A 27,726-nucleotide genomic window follows, 5' to 3' on the forward strand; every position below is an offset into this window, starting at 1 on the left:
AGAGTGGCAGGCAGAAGAGTCCCATCAAGAATGAACTAAAGCAAGGGGTGGGCTGGTGGACAGTTCACTATGCCCCTGCACATAGGCAGACTGAAAACGTAGAAGTCATGCATGATGCACAGTGCCAGGATGTGAGGTTACTGTAACATGGTGTTTTTTCCAGGGCTTTAAGCGGTGTAAAAAAACTGGGGGGTCTCTTCAAAGGGGGTGTTTGACGTAATTAAGAGCGCAGCTTAAAACACCTAGGCTAAAAATATGCGCTTAGCATAGTGTTCTGCCTCACTGGTATTATGTTGTCTCTGTCATTGCATCCAGATATATAATACAGCAAGTATCATTACACCCCAACAAGCCAGGACTATTGGCTTTGTCAATGGTTGCTAGTTCCTTAAAAAAAAAAAAAAAAAAAAAAAGAAGGAGCAACCATGGCTTTGTTGAATACAATATTGAAAATACTTCAGTTCTAAAATGACAGGCTAGCCTCTGGTGTTTCACAAAAAAAAAACCCTCGGACTAGTACACTGGTTGATCCAAGTGAAGCAACTTGCAAATGTGGTTATAAATAAATAAATAACAACACCCACGAATCCAAAAAAGTTGGGTGGCATCTGCTCCAAATAAAATAAGCAGAAATTAAAAGTGACTGGGTTCCCTTTATTTGATACATGTGATTACGTTGTCCTACCCAGCGCTCATTTGGACACAACCTCCCCTTGTCTTATATTCACTTGTACTCTGAGGCAGGAGGAGGCCGCCACATGGTGTCACACCCCCAGACTGCCCCATTGTCATTCAGTAAGTGGCAATCAGCGGCATACTGAATGACAATGGGCGGGAGGGGCTGCTCTTGTGCTCCTGAAGGAGTGCGAGGCGCCTCCAGCAGCAGGGGTAAGGCCTCTCACAGGGAGCAGCGCTGCTCCCTTTGATGGCCAAAATTACAGATAGTGTGCGCGGCGCCCCTGGCACCTCATTGCGGCGCACTGGGGCGCCGCGGCGCACAGTTTGGGAACCACAGGTCTAGGACCACAATTCCACCACCTTTATCGGTTGGTTTAATAACCACAGAGTGGTTGGCTTTGAAGCTGGCCAATACAGCCTTTTCTTGAAGTGGTAGGTTGTAGGGAATGATGGTGGGTGTGTTCTCAAGTATGTTTTCTCAAAGGTGTGCATCTCTGTAGATAAACATCTGTGTGTTGGGGGGGGGTGAAAGACGAGGGGGGTACATAATGAGGTGTTAGCACCACTGGGAGGGTTAGGATTATCCTGGAAAAATAAATGTAACCTTATTTTACAGAAAAATTGCTCTGTTTGGAGTTTCAGAAAGTTTGGACGGAGTGTCGGGACAAACGAGAGGCCTATACAACGTAAGGATATCTCATTCTCCATCAAACTTTCTGCAACTCCAAAAAGAGCGATTTCGTTTGTGTCTGTAAAATCAGGTTATTATTCTTTTTTCAGGATAATCCTAAACTTCCAGTGTGCCCTGCCCCCACACAGGTGTTTACCTACAGAGATACATACCTTTGAGAAATTGGGTCGCAAGGAAATAAATACTTGAGAACACACCCACCTTTATTCCCTACAACCTCCCACTACAAGAAAGCAGGCCTTGGCCAGCCTCAAAGCCAACCACACCATGGTCATTAAACCTGCCAATAAAGGCAGTGGAATTGTTGTCCAAGACATTGATCGATACAAAGCTGCGATACTTAAACAGACCCCCCCAGGATATAGCGGCATAAATTAGTAAATTTAGCGGCACAAAAATATGAATTAAGCGGCACAAAAAGTGAAATTTTGCAGGAAATTTTAGCGGCAAATAATGCTGGTTTCTTTTTAAAAGCAAAACAAAATTTAACCCCAGTGCGCCTCCACTTTTTCTTTTAAAAAGAAAAAAATGCTCTCTCTCTCTCCTTCTCTCCCTCCCTCCCTCCTGTCTCTAGCTCACTCTTCCTCACCTGCTGAAAACTGAGTTCAAGAAACTGCACCTGCCCTCTTTTTTAACTGCATTGGTTCCCCTGTGAAATGGGTCCAAAAAGACAAAAGAAAACACATTGCTTTAAAATGTTATCTTTTTTTAGACAATTTCCCCTATAAAGTGCAGCCTCGGTACAGGTCAAAAAAGGAAGAAAAAAAATGGACAGGGTGATATCTTGCTAAATCAACAAGTAAGCCCTGTAAGCCCCTTCTAACTCTTGCTCCTCTAAAGCTTTATTTGCACCAGTAGTATACAGTTTTAATCTTTTTTGGGCAGGGCGCGTGGGCTGGTATAGGGGTGGGCCACGCTTCTCTCCATAGCTCAAAGAGGCCAAGCGGCAGGTTCAGCATCGGCAGACATCAGCAAGTTACAGGCTCCAGAGCAGACAACCACCCCGGGTTCCTGGAGCCATGAACTCGATAAGGACGCGAGTATGTGCCCTTTACGTTATTGTACAACGTTTTTATGCACATATTGACGGGAACCTTTTGCTGTTTTCTCAAGTTCGTATTTCTACCCTGAGACTCCGACCATAGTCCAGATTTCGCAGCCACTTTTGTAAAAAGCACGGCCTTTTCACAAAAGTGCTGATTTCGCGATTTTTTTGCAAATCGCGAAATCCGCGAGGGTCTGCTTAGACAATTGTCCAACACTAATAACTATCAAAAACAAACGAGAAACAAGTGAAATACAGAGGCAAAACTGTATGCTACCTCACCCAGAATTAATTCCTGTTTCTCAACACTAAAACCCCAAGAACACCTGCCATCTACACCCTCCCCAACCTTCATAAAAACACTGAGACTCCCACTGGACGCCTGATCGTCTCTGGCTGTGGCTCCATTTTGGAACCCCTTGGGTAATATGTTGATTTCTTTATAAAAGACTTTGTACCCAAGACTCGTTGTTATATCAGGGATAACATGGATCTCTTAAACCAAGTAGTACACCATCCATTTATTCCACAAACAGATGTACCTTGGACGTAGAAATCACTCTACACTAACATCCCCCAAATGGAAGGGTTGACAATCATTGAGAATATACCCAACAGTAGAGCACGCCCACACGCTGTGCAGACTTCCTTCATTTTACAGCTATTAACCCTATGCCTCACCAAAAAAATATTTTCTTTTCAATTACCAATTTTACCAGCAGATCAAGGGCTCTTCGATGGGAGCAGAGTTTACCCCAAATTTTGCCCTATTTTACATGGCCGATCTAGAGACTACTAAAATATCGACCTCTGCAAATCTGCACCAGAACAAAATACTAACCTGGAAGCGCTATATTGACAATATTTTCTTAATCTGGTATGGTGATCAGGTATCATTGTTGAACTTCTTAGAATGGTTAAACACCAGCAGTAATGGCCTACGATCCACATTAGCACACAGCAAGACAGAAATTTATTTTCTCGACCTAATGATTTAACATACAGAGGGAGAACTTTTCACTGGTTTGTACAGGAAGCCTACAGAAAGAAACACCTTACTACTTTATGGAATCCACCATATTCGCACCCCATGTGATTCACTCCCATTCTCACAATTCCTTCGGATTAGGAGAAACTGCACATTTAAGGAGGACTAATTCTGTGAAGTCAACATTTAGCATATAAATTACAGGCCAGAGGATACCCACGTAAGTTAGTGCACAGGTCCATCAAGAGAGCCTGAACTGTCCATGTGAAAGCCTTTTCACACCCAAAACTAAAGAAACACAAAATCAAAATCGCTTAGTCTTTGTCACTACTTTATCCCCATATCCAACAAAGTGAAGAAAAGCTAATTTAAACACTGGTCAGTACAAAATGCCAGTGACAACAACTTGGAACAACCACTTTTTGCATTTTTCAAAAAAAAAAAAAAACCAATATTAAGGATCAATCAACTGATCAGAGCTAGTCTCACCCCCCAAGAAAACTACACACACTAAATGACCTTTGGGTTCCTCCCTTTAATTGGCCACTCAATATGTGGCAACTGTGCTGTATTGTATGGCAGTATACTATCAAAAGTAACAAATTTGTGTTTGCTGCCATCAGAATCTCTCTCGAACAACTCTCTAATTGTAACACTTTCTGTGTGATTTATGTCATCCTATGTCCATGCAATATGATCTACATTGGCCAAACAACTCAAAAAGTAAGGATACGCATCTGCCAGCATCGAAGCCGCATTCGTTGCAAGGTTCCAGGTGCCCCGCTCATAAATCACTATTCAATAAAGGGACACACAGAGGACGATATCCGCTGGCAAGTCATCAACGTGGTCAAACCACCACCCAGAGGAGCAGACATCAAAAAGATCCTTGACAAGGAGGAACTGAAATGGATGTTTCGGACCAAGATCCTATGTACAGGCCTACACCGTACTGAGGACTGGACCAACCTTATATAACCCTGAAAGAATTGTGCAAAAGTGTTTCTATGCTAGTGCCTTCTGTTTGCATATACTAAATGCTGTACACTATGCCGGTCATACAGTTTAAATGATGCACATTATGTCCCTCATACTGTGCACTTTTATGTTAGTACTACAGCCCTGAAAGATAAGTAAAAATATCTTGCTATAGGTACTTCTTGCTCAAATCAATTTAATGATGCTCATTATCCCTCTGACAATTTGTACCTATTAGCTTATTTTCATGTATGACTCGCACAAAATACTCAGATAGCATTCACTATGATTTTAGTGCCTAAATGCTGTTCATTATGCAATCCATACTGGGCATTTTTACAACGCGACTATAGCCCCGAAAGTAAATTGTAAAATTGGTTATGCACAAAGGCTTCCTGCGCACATAGACTACACATTGCAGAGTATGCTTCTTGCAACATATACTGTTCAGCCAATTGTTTATGAAATAAACATTGTATGACTTGAATAAAGAATTTTGATAGCATTTACTGTTAACTTAACTATCCTTTCAATTTATATTCTTAAGGTATATATGTCCATACCAATTTACGCATCATGCACTTACAACCATTTCTCCCTACTATAACAAATGTCCACTTTCTTTAAAAAAGATATAACTAATACGCCTCTACGGAAGACCCTCTACTTTGATTACAAAATGGATTACTCTTGTTCTCTTCCTCCCCCCTCCTCCACTTATGATCTGCGCAAGCATGTTCCAATATGGCCGCCCCCTTACACAATTTCTGCTTTAACAGACACAACGTCATCACGCTTAATCCCCGTACTGTTACAGCGTCATTCATATCACACCGGTTCCCTTTAAACTCTCCCACACCAGAGCACACGTCGTTTTCAGCGCCATCATGCTACAAACGGCATCAACTGCCTGTCGCGGACTGCACATTCCCTTGGTGCGGCTCAGATTTTCACAGTAAGAATTACCACACGCATGTGGTACTACGGCTACCCTGTAACCTGTGCCCCACTGCTAACGCTGCAGTTTTTTCTCATAGCTGTATCGCCAGCGCCTGCCCCAACCTGACCTTGAACCCAGTCTCATAGCCGAGACATCAGCGCCAACTACATCAGTCCCTTCCTACCGACACCACACCCCGTGGCATGTATTTTCTTGCCGCCCTGCACTCGTAACGAATCGAGCATTATAGAGAAGTCACCCATTCTTAACATACCTAATTATTTTTCCCCATAGTGCCTACGCGCAGATCCAGGATTTTAACTCTCCCAATGATGGTTTATGACTGTTACTATTGCAAGGATCGAGCATCTCCTCCACCTCTGCCAAAAGCCTTAGACCGTTCTCAGTCTCCGGTTTCTCTTCATCCTTCACTATATGATGAGCACAGACTACAAAACCCCGCCTCCCTCAGTGACCACTAGTTACAAATCGCATCCTTAAGTCCCCTATGGCCACAGCTCACTATAATTGAAGCATGCCCCACCTCTCACGGCGGATTACCCAAGCAAGCCCAATAGCATGCTTCACTTCCCACTTATAATAATCAACACCTAAGCAAGAAATGAACAATACATTCTCATTCTTAACCTCCCTCATCTTAATGTTTTCGTCTCTTTTTTTCATTTCTCTCATTTTCTCCCCCTCTCAGAACCTGGTTCGATAGGCAATGGGCTCAGGCAGCTATTGTCTTGTCCTGAAGATGATCCTGGCATTACCTTAGAGGGATCGAAACGTTGTGGACTTCTCGCCCTCTAACATAACTGTATACTTTGTATTACTATGTGCTATGGTGCTCTAATGTATTCTTTGTTGTCCTAATTGTTGCAATTCGTCCAACAGCTTTTGTTTTGCATGAGGTCCTTTTTGCTATAATGATATACATGTCCAAACTTGTATGTTTTCTTTCACTATGTCCAGCTGGACAGTCAAAAATAGATGATATTGCATATCTATATACATGTGAATGTTTGGGGTTCGGTTACAGAAGTGTGCAAACCAGTGTGTATTCTAGACGACAAAAAGCACAAGGGAGGTGTAGATTGAGTATGTCAAAGGTTGTAGCCTTACAATGCAGCTCAAAAGTCCTATATATGGTACAAGAAGTTGGCTGTTTATTTCATTTAGCATCCTTCAATGCTTATGTTATTTTCAAAGATAATTTTCCAGAATCCAAGATGACTTATGTACAGTTTCAGCAGTCTGTAATAGGCAGCCTTGTTGCTGTTGAGCAGACAACGGTTCCTAAAGCTGGAGTGATGTAGGATGTGGCCAGTTTGGAAAATTGCTACTTTCCCGAAAACATTTCTCCAACATCCAAAAGCGACTTTGTCGAGATAGATGGACTTTGTGTCCAAAGAGGAGAACGAAATGAGGGTCGCATGTACTGCCCAGAGTGCCCTAATTCTGGCCTATGCGTGCCCACGTTTTAAATTGTTCTATACGCAATTCAAGTATTGGGAGCAACCAAGACAGTAAAATATATATTTTCTTTTTAGATACCTGGTTGGCAGTAGCTTGATGTGCTTAGTTACACCCGTTTTGTATGCTGTCCTAGTTGGTATTTCATATTCGACCAATAGGTTGGTTTTGTTCTATTTGAAAAACTGTCCTCCTTTTAGTTGAATGTTTTTGTCCCCGTCGGTGCTTTTGTCGCGAGGTTAATCGGTTCTGTGGACAAATGCTTCAGTTTTTACAGGTTCATGTTTCAAGTGGACATCTGTTTAGACAACTTCTGCTCATATTTGCTTGGACGCCTGTATGAGATAGTGAACTCAGAAAAGATTTGTTTACAAATACATTTCTTCGTAGGCACATTATCACACAGTAGAACATTCTGTCAAGGACTGGGTACACTGCACAAACTTTTCTTGTTTGTTGTCGTCTGTTCAGCGACAGCTCTGGGTAGGTAGAATCAACAATGACAAGCGAACCAGAGCTCAGGCAAAGAACGAATGGGAGAAAGAAAGAAAAAAGGAAGAAAAAAAAGAAAGGGAGTACAAATGGGTCCAGTTTTATTTTTTTATACTGCACTAAGCCTTTGTTAGATAGAGGATCATTGCATGGATTGTCATGCCTGAATTCTAATCTAGCTGAAACTCATCACTATCCTGAGAGGGACGGCGGTCTGTTCTACGCCATACTGGCTCACAGATGACACCTGTAAAATGAACAATTGATGGTCAGAATGCAGAACAATGTCATGCATTAACCCCAGTACAGAGATATGGGCCTAAATCCATCGTTTTTTTGCTCCCCCGCCATTCCAGTTTGAACCCAGCCATATGCAAATCAGTCTTGACCCTGCTCACTGTACCACTGGAATCATGCTAATCTGGCTGATGAGAGGGCAATACCCTGAAACCGGTCCCAGGATGCTGGTTTCTGATCCAAGGAGGACCTGGCTTGGCAGTTCGGGCTGGACTGTTCCCATAAGGAACAGTGTCAAGACTGGTGTGCATATGGAAGGGTCTAAACTGGGGTGGCATGGTGAGCAAAAGAATGATGGATTCAACCCAGACTCTTGGCTGGGGGTGTATGTATGATTTATTCAGCATTCCGTCCATCATTTGCTTACATAGTAACAGAAGACACCAGCACTCAAGTAAATGGGGAGCTCTAAGGTATCAGGCAGAATCGCATCCACCCTTTGCTCTTTAGAATAGGTAGTACTAGGTACGATTACAATTACAAGCATTCATAGACAATAATAATGGTTGAAATATTCATCTTCACCATTCTTGTAATGCTGGTTACTATGCTTTGTTTTCTTCTACTAATTATTGCAGCACACAATCTACACAAGAACCCAATTGCTTCAATAAATACTCTGAATTGCTAAATCATGAATTACTTATGTCTCCAATTGGGCATGCCTGAGTTAACGAAAGGGTAGATCTGTTTCCACGACTCCCTTGGAGGAATTAGGGTGGTCATGTTCTGAGGTTGCAGACACCATCAAGTACCCTGCAAGGTTTAGGGTTCCAGATGGCGCACTGTGAGCTATCCAGGTACTAAGTCAACATTTTCTAATGGTATAAGCGGACAGAGTATCCAATAACTTTGAGGCTTACGTAGACCAAACGTACAGTCTTACTGAATTAGTAGGAACCATACGACATGGCACCCAAAGTTACAGGTACTTATTTATTGGGTCTCCGGAGTAGTTTTCTTACATGTGCCCAAATACGCAATTCACCTTTAAACAGATGTCAGGGGTGTTAGGGAAAAATTCTGCTCAGCTAAATAGGGAACCCTTATTTCTGTCTGTAGGTTGTTCAAGCTTGAACCTTTTTTTTATGAACACATTTTTATTGATTTCACAAAAAAGCACCAGCCAAACATCAAGACACCATGATAACATAGGAATATACGCAATGTTCTGGACAACCCATATGACAAGGGCGTACAAATTCAAAGAGACAAATTTTGAATATCCCCGGTACTTCTTGGGTCAGCCACGCGCCTCATACATGGTCTTTTCCTGTCTGGCGCCCCAGTCGACTCCGGCCCGCCATTTCCCAACGGTGCGGTGGTAAGGGCATTCCAATTCTCTTTTAGCCACCACCTTTGCAGTGGTATAAAACAATTTTTAATTTCAGGACCCATCCAGTCCATCTGTGATGCCTAAGATTGCATCTCACCAATCCTATGCTTAGAAACTCAGTTAGAAACACTCACATTTGAGGTGAGCAGTTTTAGTGCTGGTGGCTTTGTAGAGTGCTCCATATAAAGAATCTGCTCTCCATTTAAAATGTGGGACCTCGCGAGGGGATCTACTTTCATTGTAAAGCCATGCCTGTTTTCTAGTATTGTTCCACTTGCAAAGTATATGGCTACCAGACAGTGTTAAGAGTTCTTCTTAAGACATGCAATAACTGCCATTGGAATTCTCAAGAGGTTTACAGGAGCACTACTAGGAAGCTGCAACAACATTAATCCAAGTGGCAAACCCCATTCCCCTAAAATTACACATGTCAAGATGTCTTCACATTATTGCACTAGCACTTTTTTGTGCTAAAATATACTTACTGTGAAGAATACACATGCACCGTAACCCACCAATTTTAGGTGTGTTCCTTGCTTATTGCCACCCCGGAAAGATCTGTACCCATATCTTTACAGGGGTAAAATTCTGACCTGTTCCAGTATTGGAAAAAGTTGAAACATTTTGCGACTATTCACAAGTATGTTAAGTTATGGTTATCCTCACACAGGTCAGTCCAATCCCTACCGCTAGCAACAGGTCTAATCCCACATAACTGTACACCACACGTGAATAAATAATTATGAAACCAAATTAATATTGTCTGAATACAAAAGGTGAATTTGCACTCTTGAAACAAGTCATGTTCAAGATTAAGAACTTGCAAACTAGGCAATCAATTAACTCCACTTGAAAGCACAAACAAGAAATATATTAATTGGTTAAAAAGTTCTGAGACTGGTTTCTGTATAGCAACTTTGCATTATGAAATCCTCTATAAGGAGATAAATTGCTTTTCTATGCCAGATTAGTTTCTTTCCAAGGCTGCTTTTCTAGGATTTGCCGTTAACTGTGTTTTAAACATATCTTGTTAAGCTATATTTAACTTATTCGGTCATTGCTTATGAGACAATGTGGTGCTGATGCTTAAGTTAGTCAGTACTTTGTTCACATTGCGTTAGGTCTACTGTTTATTCTGTTTTGTTACTTTCAGACCGGTTCTCTAGGCCTTCGAGAAGCTAGAGTCTCTAAGGTGCATCCTTTGTTGGTGCTGTGGTTTAACCTAAGGATCCCAGGGTCAATTTTGTCAGGAATTTACTTGTGCATTCTCTAAGAGCAGAGCAGTCAACTAGTAAAAGTTTATCAAGGAGGAGGAGAAGGTTTTAAGCATGGTAATTATAATCAATAAATGTCAATGTCTAGCAAAAGCTGAATCATATACATTTGCAGTAGAAATATGTAGGGCCGGTAAAATGGTTTCCTAAAAATAATCTGGTGTCTAGCACCATAAGTGGTCAGGTTAGGACTTAAAACTGAGTCCATGGCCAAGGGTATCCAAAAACCTGGGAGTTAAAACGATTTCAGTAATCTTCAGGGTTGTTTCAGTTGTATTCACTCACACAGGGCCATCCTCAGTCTAATTTATAACCCCACATCAGCCAGGCTAGCTTGACTCCAGTGGCATGGAGAGCAATGGACCCACGTCTGGGCATACCCGTCCCATTCGAGTGAAATTTAAAAAAAAACAAAAAAAAAAACACAATTGGACAGAATGCAGATCAATGTCATACATTCACCCCTTCACCCCAGTACAGAGATCTAGCCCTAAATCCATTGTTGATTTACTCCCCATGCCATTCCAGTTTGAACTCAGCCATATGCAAATCAATGTTGGCCCTGCTCCCTGTGGGAACAGTCCAGCCTTAACTGCCAGGCGAGGACCTCCCTGGACCTGAAAACAAGCATCCTAGGACCGGTTTCGGCCCTCATGAGCCAGGTCAACTTGATTCCAGTGGCATAGAGAGCATGTGACCCCTGTATGGGCATACCTGTCCCACTCGGGTGACAAATGCATTTCTCACCTTAACTGGGAAGGGTAAGGCCAGACATGGGTCCCGTGCTCACTGCACCACTGGATTCAAGCTAGCCTGGCTGATGAGGGGTAGTGCCCCGAAACCGGTCCCAGGAGGCTTGTTTCCAGTCCAGGAAGGACCTTGCTTGGTAATTCTGGCAGGACTATTCCCATGAGGCACAGGGTCAAGACTGATTGCATGTAGCTGGGTACAAACTGGTGTGGCGTCAGGGCTTTAAGTGGGATGAAAAAACTGAGGGGTCTCTCAAGGGGGCGTGGCCAATGTAATTAAGGGCATGGCTTGAAGACAAGTAAGCTAAAAGTTTGTCCTTGGCATAGTGTGCCGCCCCACTGGTATTTTGTTGCTTCTGTCATTGAATCCAGATATATGATACAAAAAGTGACATCATACTTACAGCAAGTCAGGACTATTGGCTTTGTCAATGGTTGTTAGTTGCGTAAGATAAATAAGCAGTAACTGTGGCATGTATATAATATTGAAACAGCATTCACATAAAAACCAGGTGACACTACGACAATGCTGCTGCTCCTTAGTTCTGAAAAGAGAAGAGAAATCCAGAGAGAAACTGACTCTCTTTAAAGGATTTCCCTATAACGCTCGAAAAAACACCCCCCTCCCCGTGCCACGGCAAAAAACAGAGTCCGATAGAGACCCATTTCGAGGCCTCCTTACAAAAACTGCCAGTGCTCAGACCCGGTAAGACCCGGCACACTTAAAGCCCTGGGTGGCCTGGTGAGCAAAAGAAAGGTGAATTTAACCCATATCTTTGAGACTGGAGGTCAACGTTTGCATTGTTCAGCATTCCATCCATCAATTGTTCGTTTAGCATTTGCCACCCTAAGGGGGAAGGGTATGCCCAGACGTGGGTCCTGTGCTCACAGCGCCACTGGACTCAAGCTAGCCTGGCTAACGATGGGTGATGCCCAGAAAACAGCCCCTGGATGCTTCTTTCCGGTCCAGGGAGGATCTCGCTTGGCAATTCAGCTGGACTGTTACCATTAGGCACAGGGTCAAGAGTGATGTGCATATGGCTGGGTCCAAACTGGGGTGGCATTGGGAGCAAAAGAATGAAGGATTAAACCCATATCTTTGTGAATGGAGGTGAATGTTTGCATTGTTCAGCATTCCGTCCATCAACTGTTCGTTTAGCAAGCTACATAAACTAGCATCACATTAATCTATGTACTACTCGCTATTTAGATTATCTTTACCCTCTATGGAGTCAACATGCCTTTCTAGGTGAAAATATCCACACATGAAAAACCTGGAAAAAACGTTAAAGTCCCTTGTAGTCGTAAACGACAATCAGTACGGATACACCTACCAACAATATCCACTTGTTCAGGAGACGTTTCAGTGTTACTCCCGTTAAACCTTCCATCACTCAAATACAAGTTAATGGTGAAATATCTCGTTAACCAGAGTTAGCATTTGAGATGGACACCTCACCTACCCAAAAAGATGTTATCACAAAACATGGAACATCTGTACCCAAAAAAAGTTGAGACTTCGTGTCATTATCAATCAATAAGTTAATTTTAAGTGATTCACATAGCAGCCTTGAAAAAAATCTTCGATTGTGCTCTTGTGATGCGTTCTACCAAAATGTTGATGGACTATCACTAAAATGAACTAGTCGTGAGGATGAGCCGTGATCCTATTTATGCCGACAACGTGAAATAGTATCTCTTCTGCTGGCATCAGGCATTGCCTACTGGATGCCTCAATCTTGCTAACCAATACAGTCTACCTTTGACGTGCCTTCCGCAACACCCTCACCTGTAGTACCACCTCCACGTCGTAGGCATTACCCTTGCTTTTCTGGTGGCCCCGGTACTTGGCACCGCTGTACAGGAGGGAGACAGTCACCCCGGGTTGCTGTGTGTTGATGGGAGGTGGCGGAATTAGGGAGGCCGCGGGTCGGGGCTCCGTACGCACAGGCATGGCCAGGCCTGGACTGGAGTGAACCTGAGTTGCCCGAGCTCTCTCGGCACGTTCACTGTGGCCCGCTGCCTCGCACAGTCTACACTGCGCTCCAGAGCGACCCCTAGGAGTAACCTAAGCTCTGGTTGGTTCATCTGGAATTCTGATACGGCTCAACTGAACCCCCCCTCCCCATTGGCCGCCCGCAACCTCTAGTGGACACTAAACATGCTGGGAGATGTAGTCTTTTTGAGGTCAATGAAAGTGACGAAATTGACCTCAGTGACTTGGCTGGAAGCCGAAGTGACGTCAGTGAACACAGCTTGGCTGTCAGGGGTCTCATCTGGGAGCGTAGTTAAGGCAACCATGTTTGGACAGATTTTCTCTTCCTAAGAAAATACATCATTAAATATGTTAACAATATTGTGGTAATGTACTATGTCTACATATTTGGTAATGTATGAAATTAAAATAGTTCACTTATGTTTCGTACAAGGTAAAAACATTACGTGTACGCCAAAAATTGCTCATAAATAAGAATTCACAAATATCGCAATCAATACAGTATATTATTAAAACACAGCCTAATAATGAATATACCTTGTACGCTCTTAACAGTAAAACTAGTATTTTACCATTAAAACATGGCCATTTAATTGACATCTTTCAAAAACCTCAATTCTTAAGGGCTACCTATCCGATATGGGCGTATTTTCGAGTCTTATTTCGATGTTGATGCTCATTAGCGTCACCAAGATGGCTGCGCCCATTAGCTCTCGGTCGTTTACCGGCTGCAAGCGAGATAGGAGTTGCATGTAGTGGGGTGTAAGGATAAATCCCGTGGTAGGGTACGTGGCACTTCTTAAAGTAATCATATCATATCAAATAGTAAATTTGTTTCTTCATACCCGAGGACGAAGAATACCTTACAACCTTGACAGCGTTTGTAAAGCGTGATCCTTCAGCAGATTTTCGGACGGTTTTGAAACTGGAGTGAGAGTAGTGGGTAAGTCAAATTCCCAAACGAGGATGGGCGATTATTTAACGCCTTACCAAATAGTATTTTAAGAATATCTGGTTAAACATGTTGCGTTTAAAACACCATACTAAAAAAGATTAGTTAAAGTATTTTTAGTTGTCCGTGAAATATTCATACATTTCAAGTTCTGGCAGTACCAACTGCATCGTTTTATCACAGCAGAACCTCCTGAATATTGTAATGAGGTTGTTGCCCTACCCAAATGAGGTTAGTACACCATGGAGGGTGATAAGTGCTTTATTTCTATCCTGCAAGAGAGTGCCAGGAATATAACCGGAGCGCTCGGCTATCTGCGCTGACTGTCTCTACAAAATAGCGGCCGCACCCTACGTCATCGCGTAGCAACGCGACAACTAGAGCGCAACACTACATATCTTCCTTCTTTATACAATCAATAACAAAACATAAGAAGTCTCTCTCAGGTGAAAGTTACTTCACTTCACCCAGTTCATAGTCTCTGTATTTGGCAGGCCTTACTACTGTTCTCCCTGCCCGTGTACGTCTTACCGGAGTGGAGGTGAAAAACTCCGAGCTGCTCTCAGCCGTGCTCGCCTGTCTCCTTTCCATTCCTCTGGGACTCTCTGTCTTTCAGGAGTCTCTCCCGTCTTTGCCCACTGTTCTTCTGCAATGGGGTTATCTCCTTCCTCATGCTCAACTCCCTTTCCTTCCAATCCTGAGTCGTCTTCTCCTCCACTCAGTGCCACTCTGTCTGTATGAGAGCTTTGGTTCTCTCGTGCCCTCGATCTTTCTTCACAGGACCACTGCAGTACCTTGTTGCATTTGGAAATGTGATCTTGTGACCAGACATTTCCTTCGCTGAGCAATGCTGTTCTGTCGTGCAACTCTTTGACTTGCATGGGCGCACTATATTTGCTGTCCCCTTTCCTTCTCAACTGGGCAAGTTTGACTCTGACCCATTCTCCTCTTTCCAACAAGGTCTCCTTCACATTGTGTCTCTTGTTGTAGTGCTCAGTGTATATTCTCTGTGCTTTCTCCAAGTTGTGCTGAACCACTGCTGATGACCATTTACTTGTGACTGTCTTTTCCTTCCACGCCATATTGTCCTTGGTGAAGGGGTCACGTCCTCTCAGGATTTGGAATGGGCTGTACCCTGTGTCTGTGGGTGTGATTCTGTAGGCCCATAGCATACTCCGAACTTCCTTTTCCCAATCCTTGCCCATTGCGATGGCTGCTTGTATGGAACCCATTATGACACGATTAAACTTTTCAGCTAGACCATTGCCTGCCGGGTGGTATATGGATGTGTGTTTTACCTTGATCCCATTGCGTTCCATGTATTTGTACCACTTCTCCAATGTGAATTGGGGTCCATTATCACTCAGAATGGATCGGGGTATGCCTTCTCTGAGGAACGTGGTAGTAAGGAATCTGAGAACTGTATCCGTGTCCATCTCCTCCTGTATGTCTACTTCTGGCCATTTTGAGTACTGATCAATGAGAACACACACGTACTTCGGGGTACCCTGTGCATCCAGTACAGGTCCAAATATGTCTATGGACAACTTCTCCCAAGGGTTGGCATGATTGTCGAACTTCCCCAGTGCCGGCCACAGTAGGGTTTGAGATTTATCCGCCCTTTGGCTCTGGTCACACTCCCTTACGTGTCTTTCGATCTGGATGTCCATTGCCGGTTACCAATACACATGCTTGGTTCTCGTCTTCATTTTTACAATACCCAGGTGTCCTTCATGCAGTACGGTCAGTAGATGCGGTATCAATGACGCAGGAGGGACTACCTTATCACCTCTGAACAGGAACGCCCCCAGATCTCCAATGGATAATTCTTCAAGAACCTCAAAGAATCTCCTGAGTTCTGCTCTGAGGTGTCGTTTTTCGGGCCATCCTTGTAGTAGGAAGCTCGCCACCTCTTTGATATCTAAGTCGTTTTCATAGGCTTGTTCCCATTCTTGGCCGCTTATCACTTTCTCCGGGTCTTCTGCAAAGGCTACTCTGACTTCATCCTAGTCTGCGTTAGACAGTGCTTCCTCCATTGGTGATGCTCGGCTGAGGTAATCAGCTACCTTATTCTTAGTTCCTGGGATGTACTCAACATCATATCTGTAGTCTAACAATTTCAGAGTCATCTTGGCGATGCGAGGTGTTAGCACTTGCATGACTGCTGGATGTGAGTACTTTGACCAGGGGCTTGTGGTCTGTCTTGAGTTGGAATCTCGTGCCCCATATGAATTGGTGTAATTTCCCCAAGGCCCATACCACTGCCGGCATCTCCTTTTCAATCGCACTGAATTTCTGTTCTGTTGGTGATAGGGACTTGGATGGAAAGCTAATGGTCGCCATCTCTCCATTCTTCCTTTCTTGCATGAGGACAGCCCCTAGTCCCTTTTCGCTCGCATCAGGGGTCAATACAGACTGTCCCTGGGGATCATATCCTTGTAGGGGGACTGCTTTGCTGATGTCTTCCTTTATTCTCTGGAATTCTCCTTGTGCTTCCTCTGTCCATGCAAAAGTTGTTTTGTCTTGTATGAGCAGACGTAGGTGGTGAGTCTTGGTTGCGAAATGCTGCACGAACTTACTGTAGTATTCGGCCATCCCCGAGAATGACCTTACTTCCTCTTTGTCCTTCGGCGCAGATGCTTCACAGATCGCCTTGACGTTGGCTTGTTTAGGTGTTATGCCTTGCTCACTGATCTCATGACCTAGGTAGGTGACTGACGCCATTCCAAATCGGCACTTTTCCCACTCCGCCGTAAGGCCATTTCTTTCCTTGCCTTCCTTTGTCGTGGTCGGTTTGATCCTTTCCCATCGCCAATATGTCATCTTGGAAGTATTGTACTCCCTCTATGCCCTTAAACAGTTTGTGCATTAGTTTTTGGAACACCGCCGCTGCTGACGCCAGGCCAAAGGGCATCCGGCGGAACTGGTAGCATCCGAAGGGTGTTATGAATGATGTCAGTTTCCGGCTCGCGTGGTGTAGGGCCATCTGGTGGTAGGCGGAAGTGAGATCGATGGTGGAGAACCATCTTATCCCTTTTATTTTCGCCAGCATTTCCTCTATCCTTGGTAATGGGGAATTTTTCCACGATTATGCACTTGTTCAGTTCCCGTAAGTCCACGCATAGACGGACCTTGCCATTTATTTTTATCGCCACCACCAGCAGGGCTAGCCATTCTAAGCAGTTTATCGGTTTGATGATCCCGTTATCTTCCAATCTCAGTAGCTTCTGTTGTACAGCATCTCTAACTGCTATTGGTATATTCCTCACCTTGTGGGACACCGGTGAGTCGTCGTCCTTAATATCAATTCTTTGAGTGAATTTCGTCAGTTTCCCCACTTTTCTCCAAACACTGTGGGGTATTAGTCTTTCATCGTTTTGAAGTTCGGTTGATGTTCTGTGCCGGTCATCAGGACTTGCGTGTCCCCTCCTGGGTTCAATTGTATTCCCAGGTCGCTTTGATCCATCCATCCGAGGACAGAGGGACCCTTCTCAGCTACTTATAGTTTGCACTCTGCACTGCGATCCTTGAATTCGAACTTCAGAACTCGATACCCAACCATTGGAATGGGTTCTCCTGTAAACTTGACAGGTCGTATGTCAGGGGGTTCAAGGTGTGATCCTAGGCTAGGTCTGAAGTCTTCACTCCACACTGTCCGTTGCATGATGGTGTACGGAGAGCCAGAGTCAGCTACCATCTTGACCGGTACACCTCCTATAAACATTTCACATTGTGGTTTCCTGGAGCGTCTGCGATCGATGCCCAGCACCTGTTCTGCAACACAAAGTACATTGTCTTCTTCGTCTTCTCCTCCTTCTTCTTCAACTCCATGTCTTGTGTTACATACTTCACTGTTGGCCTCTTCATCTTGCGGCAACACACTTTTTCAAAGTGTCCTACAATGCCGCAATGCATGCATTTCGCTCGGAATGCTGGACAACGTTTATCGTACGCCGCATGGGAGCTTTGTTTGGCTTCTTTGGTTGTGTGGTTCGTGGAGGCCATTTGTTTTGCGCCTTCCCTTCTGCTGCCATTGTTTTGCCTCTCTCTCTGGTGGTTCTGCGTCGGCGACTCTATTGACCATGGGCCTCGTGGCGGTCTCTCTCTACGCTGTATCTGCACATCTTTTGGATAGTTCCGCCTTTTTTACCCTGGCTATGACTTCCTTCAGGGTAGCGTCTCTGTTCACCCACAGTTTGTCTTGGATTGCTGTGTTTGTCGTGTGCATGACTATTTGGTCTTTGATAAACTCATCATGCAAGACCCCAAATTTACACGTGATCGCTAATTTCTTTAACGCTGCGACGTAGTCGTCTATGGACTCTCCCGTTGCTTGTTTCCTTTGTTGGAAGTTGTACCTGACAATTGACGTGCACACTGCCGGTCTGTAATGGCTGTTAAAGTCTTCTATCACGTGCCAAAACACGTCATCGTCCGCGGCCTGTCTTTGTGCGGGGACCAGGTTCTAGAAGATCCTAATTCCTAAAGGGCCTAAGTTGTGGAGTAATATCCTCTTCCTCCTCTTGCTGGGAAATGCTTCTCCACTTTCATCTTCTAAGGCTTCTAAGTAGTTCATGAAATATTCTCTCCAATCCTCCCACTTCATCAAGGGCTTCCCCGGGTTGAGTAGGAAAGGGATCGGCGTCGTGAGTGAAGACACCTGCGCACACATTTCAGTGCGTCTATCTGGTGCTGCCTTGTCTCCCCTGGGACTGCCTGGCGCGCTTGTACCTCTGTGAAATGATTGGTCTTGTTGGGGCTCCGAGGCGCCCTCTTCTCCGTGCTGCTCTTTTTCCGCCAGGGCCCTGGATCTCTGGTGGGCGCTTTAGTGGGTGACTTGTGCCTGGTGGGACGTGGTATCTCACTACTTCTCTCCTTCCTCCCCGCGGTAATTAGTCCTTCCCTGTGGTTTGCCTCTATATATGGCAGACTTATATGGTGCTTGGTCGTGCCTGTGTTGGCCTCTTCCTCCCCCGTGGGGTTCTATTTCTGCTCTGGTAGGGGGTAGGGTTGCCCCCCTTCCTCTTTGCCTGTGAGCTGTACAGGCCCCCTTTTTCTTTCTTTATGGGATGCTTCCCTCTGGTTGCTTGCCTGTATTGGTGTGTCCTCTGCCATGCTCTCCCACAGATTGTGCTGTCCCTTAGGATCCTTGTTTCACGTGTCCTTCCTCCATTGCACTCTGGTGGGTCCTGGTGTCACCTTTTATTTCATATCCCGACCTCGTCGCCACTGTAATGAGGTTGTTTCCCTACCCAAATGAGGTTAGTACACTATGGAGGGAGAGAAGTGCTTTATTACTTCACTGCAGGAGAGCGCCGGGAATACAACCGGACCGCTCGGATATCGGCGCTGACTGCCACTCCAAAATGGCAGCCGCACCCTACGTCATCATGTAGCAATGCAACAACTAGAGCACGAAGCTACATATATGCCATTCAGAAAAAAATCACCCAATATAAACACACCCATAACACACGGATCTTTTTATCCCATTTAACAACCATTGCCAAAGTTAATGGGTCCGACCTTAATGCCCCAACAATTGTAAACACAAGCAGAGGAGCAACTAGAGCCACATTTCGGGGGGTGCGGGAGGCCTAATAAAAATTTCAATGGGGAGGGTAATTTTTATAGCAATAGGCAGTGTGGAGATGAAGGGGTGAAAAACGAACAAAGACTCGTTAACACGTAGATGGTCTTTTAAAGACCTGTGAAGTACTCGGGTGCGGCTGCGATAAGCTCAACAAGCGTTGGCATAGCCAAAAGGTCTCACCTTTGGGTCCTTATAAGCCTTATAGCTGCACAGACGTGATCAAAAAGGGCTAGTGGGGAGGAGGAGTTACGCTACGATCGTAGATGGCCGCATAAGCTCCCGGCTCTGCCGACCTCCACCGGCAGCTAGTATATCCTGCCTTTCATCCTTCACGCACGCCAGACTCCCACACATATGAAGTGCTCCTGACTCCTGCGGTGCAAACCCGGACCCTCCAACTTACCGGGTGACAAAGTTACATTGAATTTACTTCTTGGCCTATTCCAGGGCTTCCGCCGGGACCTCGATTTCTGGCCCATCCGGGTTGGAAGTGATCAACATCGGCTGTGGGACCAGGGTGGTTTCCGGTCTCCCGACCTCGGTCCAATCATTCTAATTCCAGTTGGCAACTGGGTATCCGGCCTAATCCAAGGACACGGTACAGTGACGCCTGTGATATCGGCGACCACGGTCGGGGGTCCTATGCCCGGAGACCCCCTGGGGAGCCCGGGTTGTCGGGCTGGCCCCCGCGAGTGGCGAAATACCGACCCTGCTTGTTGTGTGAGTGCTCGCTGTTGTCATAAGACCCGTGTGGGCCTGGTACCTGGACGGTGTTTCAGGGGTCCGAATCCTGCCTCGTCTCATGCTGGAGGAGATGGGGGGGGACTGACGGCACACCATCGCTGAGGTCTGTAATGGCCGCCATTGGGGCGCTCCGCTCTCACTTTGCCGTCCTGTGCCAACGGATGTCTGTAAAGCTGGATAACGTACACTTGGAACCAGGAGTGGATAATATGACAAGTTGTCAACATGCCTTTGACCCCGTGGATTATTCTCCGCACCATTTAGAACCCCCGGACGGAAGCCTATTTTAGCCTATTTTGATGACTCTGGCCTCATGGAGGGTGCACCTGTGATAAACGTTGGCTTTCCCGGCTCTATTCCTGTTCGACGGAACATTGTTGCTAAAGGTTTATACCGCCAAAGACAGTTCTTCAGTGACTTTCGAAGAGGTTCGTCTTCCTTCTTCATCCTCTATTGTCGAATTCTCGGATGCTGCCATTTTGTCTCATCTCCTCGATCCGTCGCCAATGTTTTGAACTGTCTTGGACGCTTCGCTTTCTTCGTGATTGATGTGGCTTGGACGACATGGGCTTTCGTGAAGAACCGAACTGGTCAGGGTTGACTTTGACATTCGGGGTTAGCTTTTCTATGTGCTTTATGCCGGATATGCACCGTGTATTCTACTGGGAGACGGGAGGTTTTTATTGGAGTTCTCCCCATGGATGTGTTCAGTACTTTCTTTAATAGTCGACATTGAATCTTGGGGAGGTTGCTGCTGGTGTGGGGTAATGAGGACCGGGAGTGTGTCTATTGCTCTCCTCCTCCGCTTTCTTTCCTTTCTTTAGGGCAGTTCCGGGGCGACAGGCACGCTGTTAGTGGGGTTGGCCGTAGCCATTACAGGGGTGCAGTGTGGGGGGGGTTTATTATTTTAGTTTGTTTTGTTCTATGGTCTCTTTCTTTTCCTTTCTCTCTTCGGTGGGGTTTCCCTTCCTCTTCAGTAGGCTGGCTATCTCTCTCTATCTCACTTCTTTCTCTATCTGGCGTCTATACTTGCCTATGCCTCACTGTCTCTGGAGGGTGGGTTTTCGGGATGATGCTCTAGCTGAATCGCTCGCTATTATACTGATTTTTGCTCCCAGACTGCCTCAGCGGGCGTAGTATGCTTAAGGCTGTAATGTTCATCACCTGGTTTTGATTGCAATGCGGGGTGCGTCCCCCCCCCCCATCTCTTCTTAATTCTATTCTATGGTGTGACGCCATCGATAGTGCAGCCCCTACTGTTTCTTCATAACTAAAAAATGAAACCTTTGATATCCTTCGCCTAGTGGCAATTACAATCATATGCTATGCTTCTCTCGTTGATATTACGCCGTCGTAAACATTTGCATGCCACCTGAATCTTTACTCTGAGTTTGCGGCCGGCCCCTGTGGTTGTAGGCCTGCGCTTGTAATGCTTTGATAATTCAATAAAGGTTTTCCAAAAAAAATAAAAAAGGCTAGTGGGAGGTCCTTAAAGGCATTTTAAATGTTACGAAACACAAAGATCATGATGTAGCGGAGGCCAGAACTTATGACCGATCTCCTAGGTAAAAGGCTTTCTGAACATATGTTGCTAAATAGTTACTGAATGGAGTCACTTCCAAGAAGGCAAATCCTGTAATATCAACCAAGACCCACAGCAAGCCGTGTCAGATATTCAAGTTTAGCCCTGTACAACTATTGAGAAACAGTATGAGTAGATCCGCTCTGGCTTGATGCACAACAGAAGTGTAGAGACAGCAGCCACGCCGCACACTGCAAGTGTTCAGACACAGCCGCCATCTCACGCTTGAGTGAGCAAATCATGAGTCACAGAAAAAGTCACAAAGCTCTCTATTGCCACCGCCCTCCTACTCACACTCTTAGGGTAAACCTGTTGCATATGACTAACAAATGCATTATGCATCAGTGCCACACAAATATAGTGAGTCAGGAACTATGAACGCAGATGGTCCACACACAATTATATATTCAGCCGTTTTTATGTTCTTTCTCTATCATTGCCTTGCCATAAGCGTCAATTATGATGTCACCTCGGCATCAGTGATTGTGCACAGCGATGTTGTCACGCAGCAGGGGGTGCATGCCGTGATGGCGCCTCCATAGTTCAGCTTGTCTGAGGCACAGACGCGCGTCATTGTTAAGCTGCAGGGTGTGTGCGCCGTGATGTTGCCTCCATTGTCAAGATGCCCAGGAGTCAGGTGATCAACATGACCAAGAGGAGCGGGGCATTTACTACTTGAATAGCATGAGGAAGGGAGGGAGGGGCTAAAAGCAACACGACACGGACACAGGTTGAATAACAAGCCTGTGAGTGGTGTGCGAGCGCTGCCAGGAATTTAACCCAGTCGCTGCAGCGCAAATTTCCGTGCTGTGCGGGCGGATTTTACGCGTGCTGAAATCGGACGGCCCCAACCATCCGACGCACACGCCTGCCATGACGTCAGACGGCCAGGGGCTGTCCGACGCATGGAGCGCGTTAAGGGATGCAGCTGGCACACTGCGCATCGCTGCTCGCTCCGGTGACCCATAGGCCATGGGAGTGAACGTTTACAGAAAAGGCAGGCCATACACCCGCCTTTTGGCCATTTGGGTGCTTTCATTTTTGAAAGCCACACACAATGGCCAATAAAATGTGTGGGTGGAGTCCGACCCACACGGAGAAGTCTCTTGAAAGTCTGAAGTGATTCCAAGAGGTCCTTTCCTAGAGTAGCGCATGCGCGCTGCGCTAGGCTGGACCTAAAAACGGTCTGTGTGTGTCCAGGTAGCTGTCTCAGCCCGGGCTGACACACGAAGGGGGGTTGCTGAAGCCCTTTGACCCCTACAGGTATTGCGCCCCTGAACACAGATGTTCACAAAAGTGCTTTGCATGCATCTTATGTTCACATGTTGTGTAGCACATTATCTGTCCTTTGCCAATGCTGGAGAAAAGTAGCAAAAATATTGTTTTCTGTGTAGAATGCATATAGAAGAAAAACAACCGAATATAACAAACCGCATAATTGAGTTTATTTCTTAGATTTAGAATCGTCCATCTTGCATTCTATAGGAAACACCTTCTGGAAGAAGGAATTAAAACATCACCTGCTGATGTCACCCATACATCTGCCCTAATAAACCAGACTTTAAAAGGTAAGCTTACCCTACCTAGATTTGGCCATTATTTTGAATAAGATATACTAGTAATGCACTAATATTTGGTGTGTTTTATCATTCACGGATATACTACTTTGGTGTCATTTCAAATATGTTCAAAGCTGTAAAAGTCTGCTGAAATGTGTGAAAAGCGGTTTCAGTGCATTTCATTCTATATTTACTGTAGGGGGCGTGGCTTGCCCACCAGCGAGTATGGACGTGTGAGCGAAGAGCTCCGCGCTCGTCTCCTGATTTATCCTGATATCCCGGTCACCCTGGGGCTGCTCGCGGTCACGGGGACCCCCTGAGGTAGCGCTGACCCCGTGGGCAAATTGCGGACCGGACGGTGAGGTTCCGCCTGTCCTGGGACTGACTCCGTAGCCGGCCTTTCAAGACGGCGCCGGCCATCTTGCCGGGGCCTGGATTGCATCATGGATCCCCGGCCTCGCGTAGCTGGCAGGTGGCCGAGCTGGGGGCAGCCTAGCTGGGCTCTGGAGCGCCGCGACCACAACGCCTGAGCTACGGCGGAGCGGCGGCGACGAGATAGGGCCCTGGATGCCTGTACAGAGCCGACGCTGCGGGAACTCCTGGTGACCGGAGCACTTCGGGAGCGAGGAAAATGGGGCGCTGTCCTGACGCCGGCAGGGAGAGTGGTGTTGCAGCCGAGAGGCGGCGGCCTGCGAGCTGGGAGGATTGGCTGACCTGGGTGCCATATCTACCACCGGAACACACTGTTGCTGCGCTGCCACGGAGGATCTATAATACCGCGACCTACGTGGGCCCGCTGAGGAGCTGCGACTAGGGGGCCCGGAAAGCTGCAGCGGAAATTGATGGGGGGAGCGGACGTGAGCGGGGCTGGACTTGTACATACTGTGGGAGCGCCCCCCCTGTGATTCCCCCCCCTCCCGCCCCTCTTTTCCATCTGTCTTCTCCCCCCCTCCCCCCCCCCTCTTTTCCATCTTTCTTCCCCCCCCCCCACATCTTGAGGAGTTGAAGGCGGCTGTGGGGCCCCGGGAGTGTTGATGCCAGAAAGAGCAGAGGAGACTGGGCACTGGGGCAGACTGCTGGGAGCACGTGTCTGGGTGGAGCACTACCGCTAAAATCCCTCGTGGCTGGAGAGGTAGCCAAGGGGAACAAGAGAGAAGGGGACATACGGTGGCACGTTATCAGGCCTGCCTGGCTCGAGGACCGTCTGCTCCGTGGGGTGCCTTTGAACGGCTGTTGCAGGGAGGAGCGGCGACGACCATAAGGCACTGGAGGGAACTGTGGAGATCAGCGCTTGAACATTGAGAGATCAAGGGGGCTGTACAGGTGATGGTCGGCACTGCGGAGGTGTGGCCAGGGCGGACAACCGGGGCGACAGCTGGATTGGCAATACCCAGCCCCTAGCGGTGATTGGGGAACCACCTGGAGTAACTAGCTGGATGGTGACTGTTGGCCCTCCTGGGGGTGCCCACCTGCAACCGAGATCGACTGGCGGAGGGGAAGACAGTTGCGCCCTGAGGTGACGCTGCACTGCCCGTGTTGCTGCCTGTGCTCTTGGGGGCTGCTGCTGTGATTGTTGGGTGCCAATCGCCTTGGGCACCAGCTGAGGCCTAGACAGTGGGAAAACCGAGGCCGAAGCCGGGAACAATGCCACCTGACCCCGTTGACGATCCACCGGAGGATCATGACCAGGACTCCTCTGGAACGCCGGCTGCCGGGCTGCAACAGCAACAGATGGACAAAATCCTGAAGGCCATAGCAGATATGAAAGATGCGCTACGCCATGACATAGCGCAGGTATCAACGAACCTGGGGCTGTTACGGGCAGACCATGGGAAGCTGACGGACCGAGTCAAGCAGGTGGAACTTACCCTGGAAGTCTTGGAACTGGCCCAAAAGGCGACTGATGCGGCAGTAGGAGTCTTACTGCGAAGGGTACACCTTCTGGAGAAAAGAGTGGAGGACACCGAAGGGCGCAGTCGGCGCAATAACATACGGGTGGTGGGCCTACCCGAAAAAGTTGAAGAGGACAGTATGGTAACCAATCTAGAGGCCTGGTTGGAGGATGTAGTCGTCCCTGATGGCTTGTCGCAGCCCCCCTGCTCTTGGCCGACCCCCCCCCCCCTCCGGCCAGTAGTAGTGCGATTGTTGCACTTTAAGGATCGTGACACTATCTTGCAGAAAGCACGGACGATGGGCCCCTACCGGGTGGACAATGTCTATCTCCATTTACCCTGATTACTCCTACGAAGTTCAGCGCAGCCGACCGTCCTTCCTAGCGGTCAAGAAGGCCCTCTGGGATGAGGGCCTACAGTACTCTCTTCTATTCCCGGCCCGCCTGAAAGTGATGGTTGATGGTAAGGCATCCTTTTATAGTACGCCAGATGAAGCATGGAACTGGCTGGAGCTGTATCGAGCTGGGACTGATGATCATAGAGAAGAGAACGAAGCGGAGAACCGACCTAAACCCCGCAGTAGGCGACGAACCAAGAAACGTACGGCGGCAAGCCAGATGCCATCAACGTCGCAGACAGACTTGGGCCGACAAGCGGCTCTGCAGGCGGTCTCTATCATATCGGGGGCGGCAGCTGCTGCCTCAGTGGTGGATTCAGGTTCCCAGCCGGGGTCGGAGGTGATGGCTTCGGACGGCTCGGAGGAGGGAACCTGGAACGTGCCTCACGTTACCCCAAGGTCGGCTGATGGCCTATTGGACGAATGAACATTTCTGGTCCCAATCTGCATGTAGTAAGAGAGTGCACTCGTGATGGTGGCGGGTGATGGGGAGTGTTAAGGTGGGGATTTAGTGATCATGGTGGGTGGCATATTCTACTGTATCATTTTTTCCAGGGGAGGAGGGTGACGGTTGTTTGGAGGGGGGCCTTCCTGGGACGGGGTGGCACTAGGGGGGAGGTCATTTGGGAGGCTGAGCGCGGGTGGAACAGATGGAGAGATCATAGTCCAGCTCGATTTGGTGTAGTCACCCCCTTGACCTCACGTTAACTGTGAGACTCTGGTAGCTACCAGAGAGTACCGTCATACGGGATTGGGTTTGGATGGGTTACTGCGGTTTAGCACCTGTTCTGGGGGAGAGAGGGATGGGGGTTCATTGGGGATGTTTTGGATACAAAGGGACTGTCAGTGTGCCCGTTAGGCTACGGGGAAGATTGTTCTGTTGCATGCTCCACCATGGGGACCGACTTGAGTTAAAATGTATTACCTGGAATTCCGAGGGCTGAACTCCATGACGAAACGCTACAAGGTGCATGCATATTTAATACGTAGGGGGGGTACAAGTAGCCTTCTTACAGGAGACTCGTATTGATCAGGCTGAGAGGATGGCGCTCCAGCGAAGATGGAGAAGTCAACTGTTTTACACCACTTATTCTGCATTTGCGAGGGAGACATTAATTTGGGTGAGGTCAGGTGTTCCCTTCCAGTGGTAGATCCGGAAGGGAGGTTTGTGGCAGTAATGGGACGGTTAGATGGGAGGGATGTGGCACTGTGTAGCATGTACACCCGAACGTTGAGCAGTCAGCTTTTTTCTCACGGGTGTCTGGGAAGCTGGCGTCCTTTTTGACAGGTACGGTGTTTCTGGGAGGCGATTTTAACTCAGTCGCTGATATAGAATTAGACCGGTCTCACCCGCCGTTGGCCCAGCCCGCGGTCCACCAACTGGCGAAGGTGCGACGAGAGTGGCAAAGCGCCTGGGGCTTAGTTGATGTATGACGGACTCACCACCCCGCGGCTAGAGATTATTCCTTTTATTCAGTGCCGCATGATCTACATGTACGACTGGATGGTATACTGTGCTCGCTAGGAGCCCAGGAGCTAACCTCCCATAGTGAATATTTAGCGAGAACAATCTCTGATCACAACCCCTGTCTAATAACTGTACAGTGGTCCAGGCAGCGACAGGCGATCCCTACGTGGCGCTTGAACCCTGTGACGTTGGAGGACCCGGTTTTTAGAGCGGAGGTTGGAGATGGCATTGAGCACTACTTTACGGAGAACTCTGGGACGGCGTAAAGCAGAGCCCAGGAATGGGATACTTTTAAGGCCGTGATACGAGGAATGTGTATCTCGTCCACGGCTGGAACCCGTAAAACGTTGTTGCGTGACATAGAGCAGGAAAAAGATCGCCTACGTCAGGCAGAGAAGGATAGTCATGCGAAAGTGGGGGGGGCAAGAGGCAGTTGTCGAGGCACGCGAAAGGGTGGCGGTACAAACTGAAAGGTTACGCTGTTTTGATTATAGGGAATACTCGGTGAGGGCTCATGCCCAGAAAATAGAAATTTCAGGAGGAAACAGACCTGTCCGGAGTACCAATTTGCTGCTGCTGAGACTACCTATCTTCAG

The 27,726-nt window shown here is 47.0% G+C and overlaps 2 protein-coding genes across 3 annotated transcripts in view; one reads left to right on the forward strand and one right to left on the reverse strand.

Annotated features, from left to right (window-relative positions):
* Positions 1-13,003, reverse strand: part of GID4 (GID complex subunit 4 homolog) — a 121,556-nt gene extending 108,553 nt beyond the window's left edge. Inside the window, exon 1 of the mRNA XM_086940830.1 lies at positions 12,737-13,003. Coding sequence (XP_086796956.1) covers positions 12,737-12,901 — 165 coding nt within the window. The 5' untranslated portion in view covers positions 12,902-13,003. The remainder of the gene's footprint in view (positions 1-12,736) is intronic.
* The window catches only part of ATPAF2 (ATP synthase mitochondrial F1 complex assembly factor 2), a 225,168-nt gene that overhangs the window by 59,230 nt on the left and 138,212 nt on the right, over positions 1-27,726 (forward strand). Inside the window, exon 1 of one of the 2 annotated variants that reach the window (XM_086940828.1) lies at positions 13,612-13,886. The exons of the other annotated variant lie outside the window; for it this stretch is intronic. The gene's annotated coding sequence lies outside the window, so the exon portion shown is untranslated. Of the gene's footprint in view, positions 1-13,611; positions 13,887-27,726 lie in introns of those variants that run through there. 2 annotated transcript variants of the gene reach the window in all.

The sequence above is a fragment of the Lissotriton vulgaris genome, chromosome 10 (genome assembly GCF_964263255.1).
Source record: "Lissotriton vulgaris chromosome 10, aLisVul1.2, whole genome shotgun sequence".
Classification (NCBI taxonomy): domain Eukaryota; kingdom Metazoa; phylum Chordata; class Amphibia; order Caudata; family Salamandridae; genus Lissotriton; species Lissotriton vulgaris.